This window comes from Mauremys mutica, chromosome 8 (genome assembly GCF_020497125.1).
Source record: "Mauremys mutica isolate MM-2020 ecotype Southern chromosome 8, ASM2049712v1, whole genome shotgun sequence".
NCBI classification, from domain to species: Eukaryota; Metazoa; Chordata; order Testudines; family Geoemydidae; genus Mauremys; species Mauremys mutica.
The window spans coordinates 12512629-12527585 of record NC_059079.1 but is presented as its reverse complement, the minus strand read 5'-3'; the positions used below and the strand labels follow the sequence as shown (position 1 = coordinate 12527585).

Here is a 14957-nt window from a genome sequence, read left to right as displayed (position 1 = left end):
ACTTAGCTGCCTCCCAAGGGTGTTTGAGAGACTTAATGTATGTGAAGCACTTTGAGACCCTTCGATGAAACAAGCTATACAGCTGAAGTATAAATTATGTATTTTTAACTCTCAGGGAGACTAAGAAGCCAGTTTACATTCTGCATCTGGCTAATGCAAACAGAGCCTGTCATGGACACAGGCAGGCTCCACCTCTGCCCCCCTCCCTGAGAGCACCCACTCCTAGAGCAGGATCTAGGCAGCAATACCCTGGGTTTCAACTGTGCTTACCCAGCAGCTCCAACCGGGTTCAGCAACTCCTGTTCTTCCCTTTGAGACACTAAAGACTGGTGACCAGAAAACCTGTTTACACCAAAGTCTTGGTATTTACCACATTGCTAACAAAGCACAAGAGAAAAGGATTGTAAAAAACCACCGATTGTCTAAACGCACATTTATCGTCCCTAGGGCTTACCGTCCGCCCCGACATTAACCCAGGCAGGCCTAGCTTCTTCAGACCCCCCCCCAGCAGATGCCTGTCACAGCCTGGTTCTTCTCCAAACAGCACCTCTGCAATTACCTCCCTCTCTTCAGAGAGTCCCCTCCGTTTCCTGGTTCTCAGCCTTTGCCCTGCTCATCAAAACCAACTCAGTGGGTCTCAGTATGCGGTCGAGCCAGACTCCTCGGAGCCAATGGCTTTGCGCCATTGTCTTATGGCAACCCTCTAGCATTTACTAAGGGTTGGTTTGCCCAGGGCTATTCTTCTGCCCTTCCTGCTTGCGCCTCCCGACAGCCTGCTGTTTCACAGTAGCCATCCCCGTATGCAGTACATACAAGTTACAGAGCAGCTCCATAGAGAAACAAGGTGGGTGAGGGGAAAAATAAAAATAAAATAAAAATCTTTTAGTGGACCAACTTCTCTCGATGAGAGAGACAAGCCCTCGAGCCACACAGAGCTCTTCTTTTCTCTCAGGCGTTGTTCCTACTGTGACCTGAAGAAGAGTTCTGTGTGGCTCAAAAGCTTGTCTCTCTCACCGAGATAAGTTGGTCCAATAAAAGATTTTACCTCACCCGCCTTGTCTCGACTATCCTGGGACCAACACGGTGACAGCCACACTGCACAGCGCAGCTCCATGTCCACCACGCTACCCCCTCTGTATGGGGAGACGAGATCACCAGAGACGCCCTGCCCCCCTCACACAAACCGTCAGCCAAAAGCAGCACCAACTCACGCGTGCGTTGTGAGTACCGAGAGAGTCCAGGGTTTTCTTAAAAGCCCAGGTCTGGAGACAAGCAATGACATGAACATCGCAGCTTTCATTACATAAGTGAGTTTACAGCCCTCATGGTTGTAGAGAAAAGCTTGAAAATGTGACCCGAGGGAACAGTAGCTGCTCAAACCCCAGAGGGCAAACTCAATTTTTTTGGAGCCTGACTCATGCTTTTGAATGCCTGGAGTTGTTGATACTACAACCACCAGCAGGGCTCAGTGTGGTATTTCTAGGAAACAGCAGGGCCTGGAAAAGTTGAGACCATTGCTAAACAGATGCGCACTCCATTGACTATCGCACTAACATTTTTCCAAAGTAGGGGGCCATTCCTATGCTTCTGTTTGTAACCAATCCTTCTCCATAGGAACAGACTGTGGGTTTAGTACCGTCCTCTCAGATCCAGTTACGAAGCCACATTTTGCTACCTATGCACCTAACGATTGAGGGGATTATGCCCTCTGTGCAGAAGGGAGCTAGTGGCGACGTCTCCCATTTACAGAGAAGGAAGCAAGTCTCCTTCCTAAATTGCTACATTAGCCCACCCAGTGACAAACACTGTTCTGCTCTGAGAAATGCAGCCAGAACTGCTTTGGGGGTTACATGTTTGTCAGTCCCCAGCAACTCTCAGCTGAAATTTGCCAAGTTTAACACCACACACACTTCCCTCTCTAACAGCCCCACAAACTCACCCTGGGCTCAGGGTCAAGCTGGGACCTTCCTGTCTTGTACATCACCAGTAAAGATTCTGCAGAACGGGGTTAGGTAGGTCTAGGAGAGCAGAACGAGCATCCTCAGAATTGGTAACTCAACTGCAGAGTCAAGCCAAGGTAGCATCCAGCTCATCCTTCCACTACTGCAGGGAACCTGCAGTGCTAATAGGAGCAGAAAACCTCTTTTGGACACTAGTGGTATAGAGACCATTACCCACAGAAAGCAGGTGGAGTCTTCCTTACCGTGGGGGTGGAGGGTCGGCAAAACAAAGCCAAGTTCTTTCTAGTTTCCATGGAAGGCTTTCAGGATTCCCCTCCCAAACCAACTCCTGAGCTCAGGCAGAAGACCCCAAAGACACTTGGCTCTCAGCTCCCCAATAGCTGATTTATCAGGCTACTGTCTCTTTAAGAGAGGATCTGACAGCAGGATCTGATTGAGAACGGGGTTAAACGAAGATGCCTCTCTCCTATGATTGTACAATGGGTGTGTTAGTCACAGATCAACCCCAGGCTAGCCCTGCCCTGAGGCACCAAATACCAAAGCCTGAGCCAGGAAGGACGCTTGGAGCCAAAGCACCAGCACGGTACAAGCAAAACTGAAGGTGGGCTCCTCAGCCCTTTCCTGGCTCCATCTGTGGGCAGTGGTGGGGAAGCAGGTTGGGCCCGGTTAGAGCACAGCCAGCCGACGGCAAAGTCGTGTTAGTCCTCCTGTTCTCTAACACCCTGATTTTCCTTGCATTGACCAGGCTGCAAACTCTTCTCACTGCCCCAATTCCACCCCACCCTGCGGAGTCACTTCACTTTGTTTTCATTTTACTAGATAGATACAACCCTTGACGCTCACCGCCAGGAGAAAAACCCTTGTTGTCCAGAAAGCTTAACCCGTAAGGAGCTGCGGAGTGGCGGAACGTGTGGCTCAAACAAGGAACGTTTTGAAGACGCTGCCAAACCGAGCTTGGGAGCCCCATTGGCCCTCACCTGGGAGCTTGGAATACAAGCCCAGCTACTCCGGCTTGGCTGCTGTCGAGCTCAGCTCCCAACCCGGGGAGAGGCCGTTCGCTGTGTATGTTTGGCCTAGCTGCTGTGTCCATTTCCTGGTCTCGCTGTAGAAAATAAGAGCCCTGAGGTTAAAGCACTGGACCGTGCTCAGCTTCCTGCTTTGCTACAGCTGTGCTGTGCAGCCTTGGGCAAGTCACTTCGGGTAGGTTTACACCGCAACCGGGAGCGAACCTCCCCACCCAGGTGCACAGACTCGAGCAAGCACTAAAACCAGCAGCATTAGACACTGCAGCACAGGCTGGAGCTTGTGTGGGCTTGAAAGCTCGAGCTGCAGTGTCTCTCCTGCTCTTTTTAGCAGGTTAGCTTGAGCCCCAACTAGCACAAGCTGCTCTGTCTGGGCTGGGGCGGTCTCCTGCCGGTAGTGTAGACGTACCGTTAGCCTCTCTGTGCCACAGATTTTGCTCTGTTAAGGGGAATGATGCCACCTACCTCCCTGTGGCAAGGAGAGGCCGTTAACTGACCTTCATACAGTGCTTCAAGCTCCTTGGATGGGAGGCTGCCTAGCACAGAACGGTGAAATGACCCTCTTCAGAACAGGCACCTGATTACACTCAGTAGGCTGGAGACCTGAGTGCCTCGGGGTGGAGATTTTACTGGGTTCTTAACCCTCGCACAGCTCTCAGCTACTGGAGCGACAGATGCCACAGAAATGCCTTTGGAGATAGAAGCCTGCTGTGGCATTCCCCAGCTGCTGTGCTCTTATTTTGTAGTTTGGGACTTTCGTTCAGGGAAAATATTGCTTTAAGGGAGGTTTCCCCTCATTTATTCACTAGTGCAATGCACGGGGGAATTGATGCCTTGGCCAGAGTGCTGGAAATTGTGCAGCTGAGAAATAAGCGTATGGTTTGGGTCAACCGTACAGCATCCCCGTGTCCCAATTAGCCATGACTGTTCTCTTCCAAAATAACGCCAACCGCTTATTCACAACTATATGCCTCCCCTGGGAGTAGGTTACCTACAGGACCTATCCAGACCTCTAGGGGCAGAGCCGCAGTGGAGCTGTGACAATTCACAGCAGCTGAGGGGCTGCCACCCTCATATTTACTGTAAGGAAAATGATGTGGTTTTTATAGATCAGAACAAAAGTTAGTGCTCTGAGCAGTGAGAGCCCTGGAAAGCCAAGTCCTCTCTCCAGAGTACAACACGGACAGCAGCAGTGCCAGCTTCAGTGAGCTGCCCCCCCCCCCTCTCTTGCAAAGGGGAGAGCCAGTAGTTCAGCAGCCATAACCTATTCAGGCTCTGTCTAGGGAAACTGAGTCAGGTGTAAACACTAGACACACCTCATCGACTCGAGCTGGGATCCCAGCAGCTTATTTTACACACACGCTGTAGTAAATGGACGACACTGACGCTGGACCAGGTCTGGATTAGTTACCCAGAGGTGAAGAGCTCCCGAACCTTTTAATCGACAGCATAAATCTTGTTTTAGTCCCAGAGAGCCTGGCGCAGGGTTAGAGAGGCAGCCCAGGCTAGCGGACAGGACGCTGCATGGGAACTCCTCTGACCTGCTGTGTCACCTTGGGCCAGTCACTTCCCCTCGCTGCACCCGCTTCCTCTCCCACCATTGGTCTGGCCTGTTTGGTGGGGGGGAAAATGGAGAGCTCAGTGGTTTGAGCACTGGTCTGCTAAACCCAGGGTTGAGAGTTCAATCCTTGAGGGGGCCACTTAGGGATCTGGGCAAGAAATCTGCCAGTACTTGATCCTGCTGTGAAGGCTGGGGATTGGACTCAATGACCTTTCAAGGTCCCTTCCAGTTCTAGGGGAGAGAGAGAGATGGAGATATACCTATTTCAGGTACACAGACACACCTGACTCCAGCACATATAGGCCTACCCAAGCCAGCCTGCTGAAAATAGCAGTGTGCCCCTGACAGCTGTCCAAGTACAACCCTGCCTGTGCCCTTGGCTACGTACTCAGGTGGCCAGCCTGGCTTCACAGCTCTTGTTAGCAATCCAGATTACATGTGCTACATTCAGACACCCTGACTGCAGCGTGGGCACACCCTTAGACTGGAAACTCGACAGCCATACGAGGCGTTAGTACAGCACCTGGCCCACCAGGGCTCTGATCTCAGTTATTGCTAGGTGGAATTGTAATATACAGACAAAACTTCTGCTTCTAGATACAGTGGATTTAGGGTGACCAGACAGCAAATGTGAAAAATCACGACAGGAGGAGGTGGTAGTGATGGTGGGGAGTGGGGTAATAGGAACCGATATAAGACCCAAAAATCAGGACTGTCCCTATAAAATTGGGATATCTGGTCACCGTAAGTGGATTCCACATGTCAATCCCTCCCCCATAGTTCTCAGCTTGGAACTTGCTCAGAAGGGAAGATCAGAACACACTTTCCTTAGAAGCTGTTTGAAGTCACAGGATTGCACCATTTAATTATTTAATTTTTTTTGGCCTCTTGTGGAAGCCAGTTAATGCAGCTTCCAAGGGCTCAGAAAGGCAGTGCTGCCAGCAAGGATGTTATCTGAGGGTGACACACCAGGTTTTACTGATACAGTAATCAGGAGACTCCTAGGTGCTGTGACTCACCTGGGGCAAATCTAACCTGATTCGTGCTCTCAAAAAAAAAAAAATAGCCCCTCCTCAGAAAGCCTGCACTACTCAAAGAGCAACAAGCCCCCCTCAAGCCAGTCCCTTTGTGATTCCACCTTGAAAGCCCACCACTGTGCACCTGCCCCACCCATTCAGCAACTAGGGAACAAACTCTGGCACATCCTGTTCCGAGCCTCCCAGAGCAAGCCAAGCCAACATACCACTTGTTCCAACATCAGCATTGCTGTCCCTTTGGAACCACTGCCAGGCAGACTGGAATGGGAGTCCAAAAGGAATGAGCTCCCCCCTGGAAGAGGCAGGAGAGCTGCTTTCTGGCTAGGGGACAGCCCAAATCGGTGCTTTCTATGAAGGGAGGAGAATAGCCTCTGCTATAGCAGGGGAGGTGGGAATCACATTTCTCCCACCTGTGTCACAACCCAGCATGGCCTCGAGAAGAAGTGTAATCAGAGCCCTGCTCCAGTGCCTTAGCCACCAGGAGATCTGGGCTCAGTCCTGACTTAGGCACAGGCTTCCTGGGTTAGCCTGGACGCCTCTGTTCCCCATCTGTGAAGTGGTGATACTCCTTCCTTTCTTCCACCTTTTGTCTGCTCTAATTAACTGGCAAGTGCTGCAGGAAAAGGACCATCTCTTACCATGTATCGGTACCCCTAGCACAATAGGGTTCTGAGTTTGGGCTCGAGCCTCTAGGTGTTACTGTAAGACAAGTAGCTATAACAGGCTGGGCACCTCTGGGCCCATCCAAACTCAGCACCTTCAACACACTCCCAATACCATCCACCTCACCCGGGGATGACGAGACTTACAGCACATCAAGATCCTTGGAGGAGAGGCCCTGTGTCATTGTGGAAGGCCATTAGGACACATCTTTCTGCCTTACCTGCATGCTGGCTCTCAGGTGGACTCTCAGGAGTTTTGTTCCCCCTGCACTCCACCACCACCCGTATTTCCTGCTGGTTGTCTTCTTCTGCGACATCGTGCTCAGATGTTTGCAGCTGGATAACCTGCAGACAAAGGTTGCCTGGAATTAGCATATCAGGCATAATTTGTATTATTTATACAACAGTACCAGCTGAGGTTGGAGGCCCATTGTGATCAGCACCATAAAGACACATTAAGAGAGATTTCCTGCACCTAAGAGTTTACTGCATGCATGCCGCCTTCCTTCAAATGAGATGAAGGGACATCCTGATGAGTGATTGTCATTAAAGATCCATGGCACTTCTAGGAAATAGGGCATTTCACCTCAGTGTCCTTCTGGCCACATTTTAATTCTGATTGTTACACTCCAGCCACTTCCATTCCATGCCAACGGCAGGAGAAGCCATTCCGGGGTGGTAGATGCACAGCTTGCCGAGAGCTTTGGAACCCTTCCCAATGAGAGGTGCTGTATCAACGCCACACATCACCACATCTCATTCAAAGCTAAGGCCCATCCAGTCTAGCAGAACGTTCACGTCTCTGCTCTATGAGAGGAATATTGCATCGTTAGAAAGTGCAGTGGGAACCTGGTCCTCAGCTTAGAGCTCACCCCAACCTCTCCCCCAACAAAGGAGGAGCTTGCAAGCCAAGGGATACTTGCAGGTGTTTGCAAGCTGGTTTGCAGAGTACTAAGTCAGTCAGGGAGGCATAACACCTCCCTAGCAAGCAGCTTGTCTAAGTATGATTCACTAGAAAGTGATACCAGCAAAGGGTCCCTGGCCAGGGAAGATCGGTCACAGAGCCAAGTCAAGCAAGACACCAAGGGTTCCCCAGTGGCTTCCATTCTCGGGCTGAGGAATACCAGATTCTCTTTCAGACAAGGTTTAAGTGAACCTGGGCAAATTAAATGGGATCTGACTCTGAACCTTCCTCAAACCTCAAACTGGGGTGGAGCATATAAGAAATTGGTTAACACTGGACAGAGGTTAAGTTTTTGTTTCCCTGAGTTTCTGCCCTTCCTGGTTCAAGCCAGAAGCATTAGTGGCTAGATGCTTAGAGAAAGGCTGGGGATGCCACAGGAACAACTAACCTGGCAGTTTCAAGAGGTGTGGAACCAGAGAAGCATGTGGAAGTCTAGATGCCTCTCAAAGTGCCATGTACATTCACCATTCACAAACAGGAGCACTGATCATTTGAGTTTTCACCCAGAAGAGCTACCGACTCCAAACCAGGGCTTCTGTGCCAGCCCTGTAGAGCACACTGGTCAAGAGACATGGTCAGCATTCATGACCTTTGGGGTGTGAGTTATGACCTGGATAACCCGGTAGTACTTCTTCATGCTACTGAAATCCTTCTCAGCCACAAACTCACACCAAAGTTTCCTGTGGTGCCCAAATAGCAAGTTTGTGTCAAGGTCTGAAAACGCTCTGGGGACGATTTGGAGCATGGAGAGAAAGAGAGGACTGAGATCTGGATTCCTTCACTGGGTCAGTCACTCAGTGATCCTGGGCAAGTCACAATTTTACTTACAGTGGACAGTTTGATGGCTACCTTTAGCAGCACTGTTAACTATGTTACTACTTGGTTCATATTCACTTCCCTTCCCCTGCCATCTTCCCTCTTTCTGTTGGGAAAACAATCTTGGGTGTTAGTTTTGAAAATGCTGTTTTAAAGAAATATAGACTAGTCAAGTCAGAAGAAAATCCTTAGGGAAACAGCTATAGGCTATTGCCATAAATCCCCACTGAGGTAAATGGAAGCTGGTATGTGCTCAGGATTCTTGAAAAATCTACCCGCTTCATTAGTTATCCAAATACAGGAAAGTGAAAAAAAATGTAGGAATTTAGCATTAGGCCTCCCTTCCCCTCCTCCTGATTTTTTTTGTGTGGGTCTTTATGAAAAACCAAACATTCAAAAACTGACAGGATTATTTTGCTTAGTAACAGTCAAATGTTAAAATGAGGGTGAGTGCACCAAGATTGTTCCCCCACCAAAAGCTTTTTAAAACTTTACAGAGAAGTTTGCTGATGAGACTGCGGCATATAACAAACAATCTGATCATTATCCTGGTTTTAAGAAGTCAGAACAACTCCAAGTGTGGCTCGCCGAATTGCCTAAAGTTTCTAAGAATATTTTTAACTTGCGCCAAATGAATTAGAAATTAACAACTTAATTCACTTCACCTCTTTCTGGGAGCAAGTTTTCAGGAACAGAGCAAGATTTTCTCAAAATGTATTCACTAGTCAGAATTATTTGCAACGTAGTTTCTGTGACTAATTCTTGTTTGGTGCATCATTGGCAGCTTGGAGCTATTGGATAGTCAACCTCTAAACTGTTTGATTGGACATCGGAAGCAGAAATGTATCATACGACCTGTTTGGCTAAGCAGGACACTTAGGTCAGGTTTACAGTGCAGGTCTCCGGAGTTATGCACGTTGCATTTGCTCCGCACAGACACTCCTGCCAGTAAACGTAGTGACTAGAACACCTGCAGAACAGAGACAGAAAAGGGGTGCAAATAGCTCTGGATCTGTGAGGCGCTCAGACACCACTGCGACAGGCAGTATAGAAATGTCTTCTCAGCAGTTGGCATCCCCCACCTGCTCTAAAAGCAGAGTCCACACAACACGTGAAGCCGAAAAATCATCCCCTTCCTGAGTTTGGCTTTATTAACTAACAAGTGAGCAACAACATCAAATCTCCTCTGTGGGTTTGGCTGTTGAGGTTCCTCTATTGGGACACAGCCCATACCCTAAATCCCCCCCCCCCCCCCAGCAGAGATTTCAGGCAGGTCCACACTTAAAATGCATGGATGGAGTTGCACTGCTGTAGTTAATCCACCTCCCCAAGAGGCAGGAGTTATGTCCATGGAGAAGCCCTCCCATCGATAGAGCGCTGGCTACACCAGGACCAGGGGTTAGGCGTCGCTCACAGGGTGTGGATTTTTTATACTCCAAGTGACTTGGGAAGTTTGTGGTGTTGACCAGGGCTCAGTGGGTTAGCAGAACCCCTTTAACCCTTTCCCATCTGGAACACCATGTGCTAACAGAGTGGGGCATTCCAGGCAAACACTGACAGCCTGTAGCGAGTCTATAAATAAACCAAGCAAACATTCACACCAAGTTGCAGCTTCACATGAACAGTCCCAGCACATTTTGCAGGATGAGCTCAGCTTGGATTACTTAGAAACTGACCTACACAAACCCCCCCAGATCCGAACACACTCGGATCCATGGAACATTTAGAGCTGGATCCCAACTTTGTGCTTCAGCCCACTTCTGGAGGCAATCCAACCTTTCCAATTTACTCTATTAGCACACTGTTGTGTGCTTCAAAACAGTGCACCCTTCCCATTAAAGCTGCATGTCCAAACGGAAACCAATTTTTTTTTAAGAGAAAGTTGCATTCAAAATGGGTGCATGGGACCGGGGACTCCCCAGGCAATTAAAAAAAAATAGGTATCTATATATATATATATATATATATATATATATATATATTGCTTCAAGCATTGCTTCACAGCCACCAGTCCAGTGGCATTACATGGAAGATACTATACAATAATACATTTGTTATGCCAGCCGCATGGTCAGTGGGGAACACAGTTTCAGGAGTTCCCCATGCAACCGCCTTATCTCTAAAGCAATCTAGTTCTGCTCTGTTCCCCAGAATAGCACTTGCAGCTCCTCACGGTGCTTCTCTCTCCCCTCCCCATCATTTAGATGATCTCACTAAAGCAGAGACACCCTCAGTCCCCTGCTGGGTTAGCTTCCTGTATACCAATAAATCACAGCTGATTTGACTGCTGTGACAAAGAACTACTGTTTCAATTAAAGAAGCAGGGGGAAAAAATTAAGCCGCTTAAACCAATGTACTTTTCCTAGGTCCTTGGAAAATGAGAGTCTGGCAAGCCCAGCATTTCGTACAACCGGCAGACAAAAGGTATTCTGCGACGTCATAACAGGACCCCAACACCAGGCAGATTCAGCAGAGGACTAGCACACAATACAAAATAAAAGGGAAAAAGGAAACCAACAAGCCACAGATAAACATTGGCAGTTAAAAGGAGGGATTCTACATCACATAGGTGCTAGGAGAGTTCATTCATGCATGTGTACGAGGTGGAAATACTATGTGAGGAGTACGAGAGAAATACCTCTAAGTTGCATTACTTGCAAGGTACTGATCTCAACACAAGTACAAGCTCTAAGGAGACACTGCGCACAAACTGAAATGAAACCAGTGTAGATACTACAGGAGCTAAGTTCAGAGGCTAAATGTTATGGGACAGCCATCTTACTGCAGCGATGGCTGGTAACAGTTCAGCAAGGATACCACAGTCAAAAACATTTTTCGCATAAGTGCAACCATTACTGAATTGATTTTGGGGGAGGGGAGAAGAGATGGGAGGAGATAAAGAGGGGACACACTTGTACCTGAGCTATTGTTCCAGAAACCTTATGCGAAAGCTTTAGTAAATCTGAGTGGTTAGTACATAACCACTATGCAATTCTTTACCAAGAGACAGCATTCCCTGGGCCCTTTTTAATCTCACATTCTTTTGTTTTTCAGCCAGCAATAGATCATACAGAACGTGTCATACAACAGCAACAGCAGCAGCCCCACTATAGCTCCATCACAACGGTGGAGCAGCTAGACTGAATCCGAGTGAGGGGTGCTGTGACCCGGCGCACAGAGTCACAACGCCACTTACTCAAGTGAAGTTGTTTCAGTTCACCCACACCTGTGGATGAGTGGCCAAAGGGTGTCTTCCCCCCACAGCTGAGACTCATTTCCTAGTCCCAACAGAGCCCAGGCATGAGGAAGGAAGTGGGTAAAGGAACCACTTCCTTCTCCAGCAGCATTAAGTGATCCGGCAGAGATGGGAATTTGCTAGCATTTAATGGAGGGGAACATCCCAGCACCCCCCACCCCATCTTTACCTTTCTTTCCTTACCTCTTTGCTCCTCCTCACTTTTACTGCTGCATTTCCTGTCATTGTGACTACTATAGCAAACAATGCCGGGGGGCACCAAAGCATGTAAAGAAGGAACAGAGCAAGAAGGCGGCAAGCAGCAAAGGGTGGCATTAGAAAGATTTTTACAATTCAGAAATATTGGCTGAAACGTCTGTATCAGCGATTTGTTGCTATTCACATTAAAAGGGAGGAGCCCAGAAGTGAATGTTTGCCTAGGGCCCAGTGATGGGTCAGTCTGGCCCTGTTTAGGTAGGAGGGGATCTAGATTTCTGAGCATTAGTTGAAGGCTCCCAGTAACAAGCGAAGATGCAGAGGTCTCATTTGGATAAGACCCCAGGCCTTTGGCTGCTTTCTTGGAGCCACCTGATTCTACAGAGTTAGGTAAAGCCTAACATCATCACCTCTTCCTCCCCCCCACCCCCCGCATGGAAAAGGCCGATAGAATTTAGCAGGGATGGAACAGAGAGCCTGATAGAAATGACTCTTAAAAGCTACAGAATTTGATGGAAAATGCTCGCCTTTCTGTAGGGTGACTGAAGCATGCTATGGAGTTCTCTGACAAGTTCTGTAAGATGGCCCAAAAGCCTATTAAAAAGGCATAATTTACTATGGTGCTTTTCCATGACACTCCACAGCCCACACGGCGCACACACCCCTGTAGGGAACAGGAAAGACCTTTTTCCCCCCCATTAATGATTAGCTGAGATGAAAGATCAGTGAGCAAATCCCACCAATGAATTCCAGTGGGAACTCCCTGGTGACAAGCCCAGCTGCCTCTCCCATTTCCTGGGCTCCCCTTCAGGGCACAGTCCCTGTGCTCCATCTTTTGGATCAGTCTCTAGCTAGTAGTGGTCCAGTTCATGTGATGCCCCCAAGCCCTTCTTGCTCTCCTTCCGCATCCCCACCGCTGCTTTTAGAGGGTGAGAGACACAGCTCCATTACTCAGCCCTTTTCCCAGCCCACTTGTCAGTCTTCCACCCTGCAGATAGTTCCGCTCCCTGATTTTGCTGCTGTTCAGAGAGTTCCCCCAGCAGCAACATAGCAAAATGGACACAATCTTTTCAGCTTCACTGCTGGCCACCTGGCTGTGCATAGCAGATGCAGAAGTGCCAGTTTCCCCTCTGTGCTGTGGAAAAGCAGGATCAGCAGCAGAGGCCCTGGAGCTCTGTCTGCAGACTCAGTAACGCAGCTTTGCATGGGTTCATTTTGGCAAAATTTCTTCACAACCGGAAGGGCTAGAAACATTTTTAAAACAAAGGCTGGGATGCTGCAGAGACTGATAGCTGATTCTCTTCTCCTCCCCCCCCCCCCCCAGTCACCAAAACTCACCAGTGGGAAATAAGGGAGGTTTTACCAAGCTCACCCTGATGCTGCTCCTGTGCAATATTGCCTCAGTGCAGTCCACACTTTTCTCCTGCTGTATCCCTCACAGAGCGTGAGGGCTTAACTTTCCACGGGGAAGGGGGGAAGCTCTCTTTTCTTTCCATCATCACCCTGATTATTAACTGTAGCATTCGTCCCACCTGATGTTCCAGCGGTACTGGACATGAACACGTCCCGCTCCATTGCTAACCCACAGGCTGGCTAAGTCTGCTATGACGTGACAGCGTTGACACCTCAGCAACAGCCACTACACATAGCAAGAATCAGCAGCGAAAGGGTTAAAGTAACTTCTGACAATATGAAGTGTGTTCCTCCCACAACCCACTGCACTCCTGTTCTGCAAGGAACCCAGGCCAAACCCAGTTTGTCTCCAGGTGACCTGGCTTCTTCCAACCTATCACCCCCTTAGAAGGAGGTGGGTAGAGAACTGACACCAGGCAATCCTACAGATGAACAGAAGAGGAAGGAAATACCAGGTGCCAAGGAAGAAGAAAAGGTGGTAAATATTTGCAGAGTTCAATAAGAGACCCACTGAAGGAAAGTCACAACTGAGAATTCAGTTAAGGAGAAGCAAGAACCAGAGCAAAAAGTCTTTCCACTAAAGCTGCAAAAGATCTGTGGGGCCATTGGACAGGGCCTCAGCTGAACCCTCCTCAGGACAGTTTAGCAGCAGAGGAGAAGCAGGCTGCAGAATAATGTAAACAAGCAGTCAGGGAGTTAAGGGGACCAGCTCCTGAGACAGACATTGGAAGGGAAGGAAGAGACATGACAGGATCACCTCACAAAATGAATAAGAAAGTTAGACTCCCTCCACACTGACTGGGGATGGAAACTGCCAGGTCTTTAAGTACAGCTGTTAGAGCGCTAGCTCGGCAAGGATTGCCTCTAATTAAAGCCTATGCCCATCTAATTAACTTAGGAAATGCCCAGATCCTATGGGGATGGGTGCCAATATTTGTCTGTTCCTGTCAGGTTTTGTATCTCAGGTAATCAGTGGCATGGCTTGATTTTAATAAATGACTATTGATTATAAAACAATTATACTAAACATAGGGACAACATGAACTACAGACAAGCAGACCCCCCCCCCCCCAGAGTCCTGGATGCTATGCCCCTGCCCCTTAGCACCTTAAGTAGCCCTCATTAGCACATCTGCATGGCTCTTTAGATAAGACAAGTATCAGAGGGGTAGCCATGTTAGTCTGGTTCTGTAGAAGCAGCAAAGAATCCTGTGGCACCTTATAGACTAACAGACGTTTTGCAGCATGAGCTTTCGTGGGTGAATACTTCTTGCATCCGAAGAAGTGGGTATTCACCCACGAAAGCTCATGCTGCAAAACGTCTGTTAGTCTATAAGGTGCCACAGGATTCTTAGATAAGACAGAAGTTCTTCCCAGACCACGAGCCTCTTAAGAATTGTGACATCATTGAGGAATCTATTGAGCATTTTTTTTTACCATATAAACAACAACAACCACCACCACCTTTTGAGAGTGGGAAAAACACAGTTTTGCCAACTTCTCAGGATCAGTCTCTTGACAGCACCCAGAGCAGCTACAGTCCTTTTTTCAGAAGAAATTTTGTAAGCCCCCCACATACTGCAAAAAAAGCCATAGAGCAAATCTGAGTTCCCATCCCCCATATGAGGCTCTCCATGATTGCAGGGATCTGCCCACGTGAAGCCTATTGGAGGATCCCAGCCATAGTTCTAGGTCAGCTGGTACCTGTTGTACTGTTGCAACATCTAACCTCAGAGCAAAATATTAGGACACTACCAAGTAATGAGTCCACAATTCCCATGACCCCAGCGCACTGCCTGTGCTATAGGCCAAGTTTGTAGCAGTCCAGTAAGTTCCATGTAGGACATTAAGTTGTTGCAATTCCATTTTAGATCCACTAGCACATTGTTCTGTAGTTCAGCTTACACAGCCTGGCTTTCTAACACCCTTACAAAACAAAAACATCTTGGCCTGCATAGAGTAGGGAGATTGTTTTAGAAATTTGCATGCCACAGCCACATTTAAATCAGTTCAGCCAGCATGTGCATACTCCCAGCCTAGACAGGAGTTTAGAGTTACCAAACTAGGCAAG

The 14957-nt window shown here is 48.4% G+C and overlaps 1 protein-coding gene across 1 annotated transcript in view; it reads right to left on the bottom strand.

Annotated features, from left to right (window-relative positions):
* ACOT11 (acyl-CoA thioesterase 11) overlaps window positions 1-14957 on the bottom strand; it is a 120043-nt gene that overhangs the window by 103943 nt on the left and 1143 nt on the right. The window contains exon 2 of the mRNA XM_045027612.1: window positions 6465-6588. Within this exon, the coding sequence (XP_044883547.1) occupies window positions 6465-6588 (124 nt within the window). The remainder of the gene's footprint in view (window positions 1-6464; window positions 6589-14957) is intronic.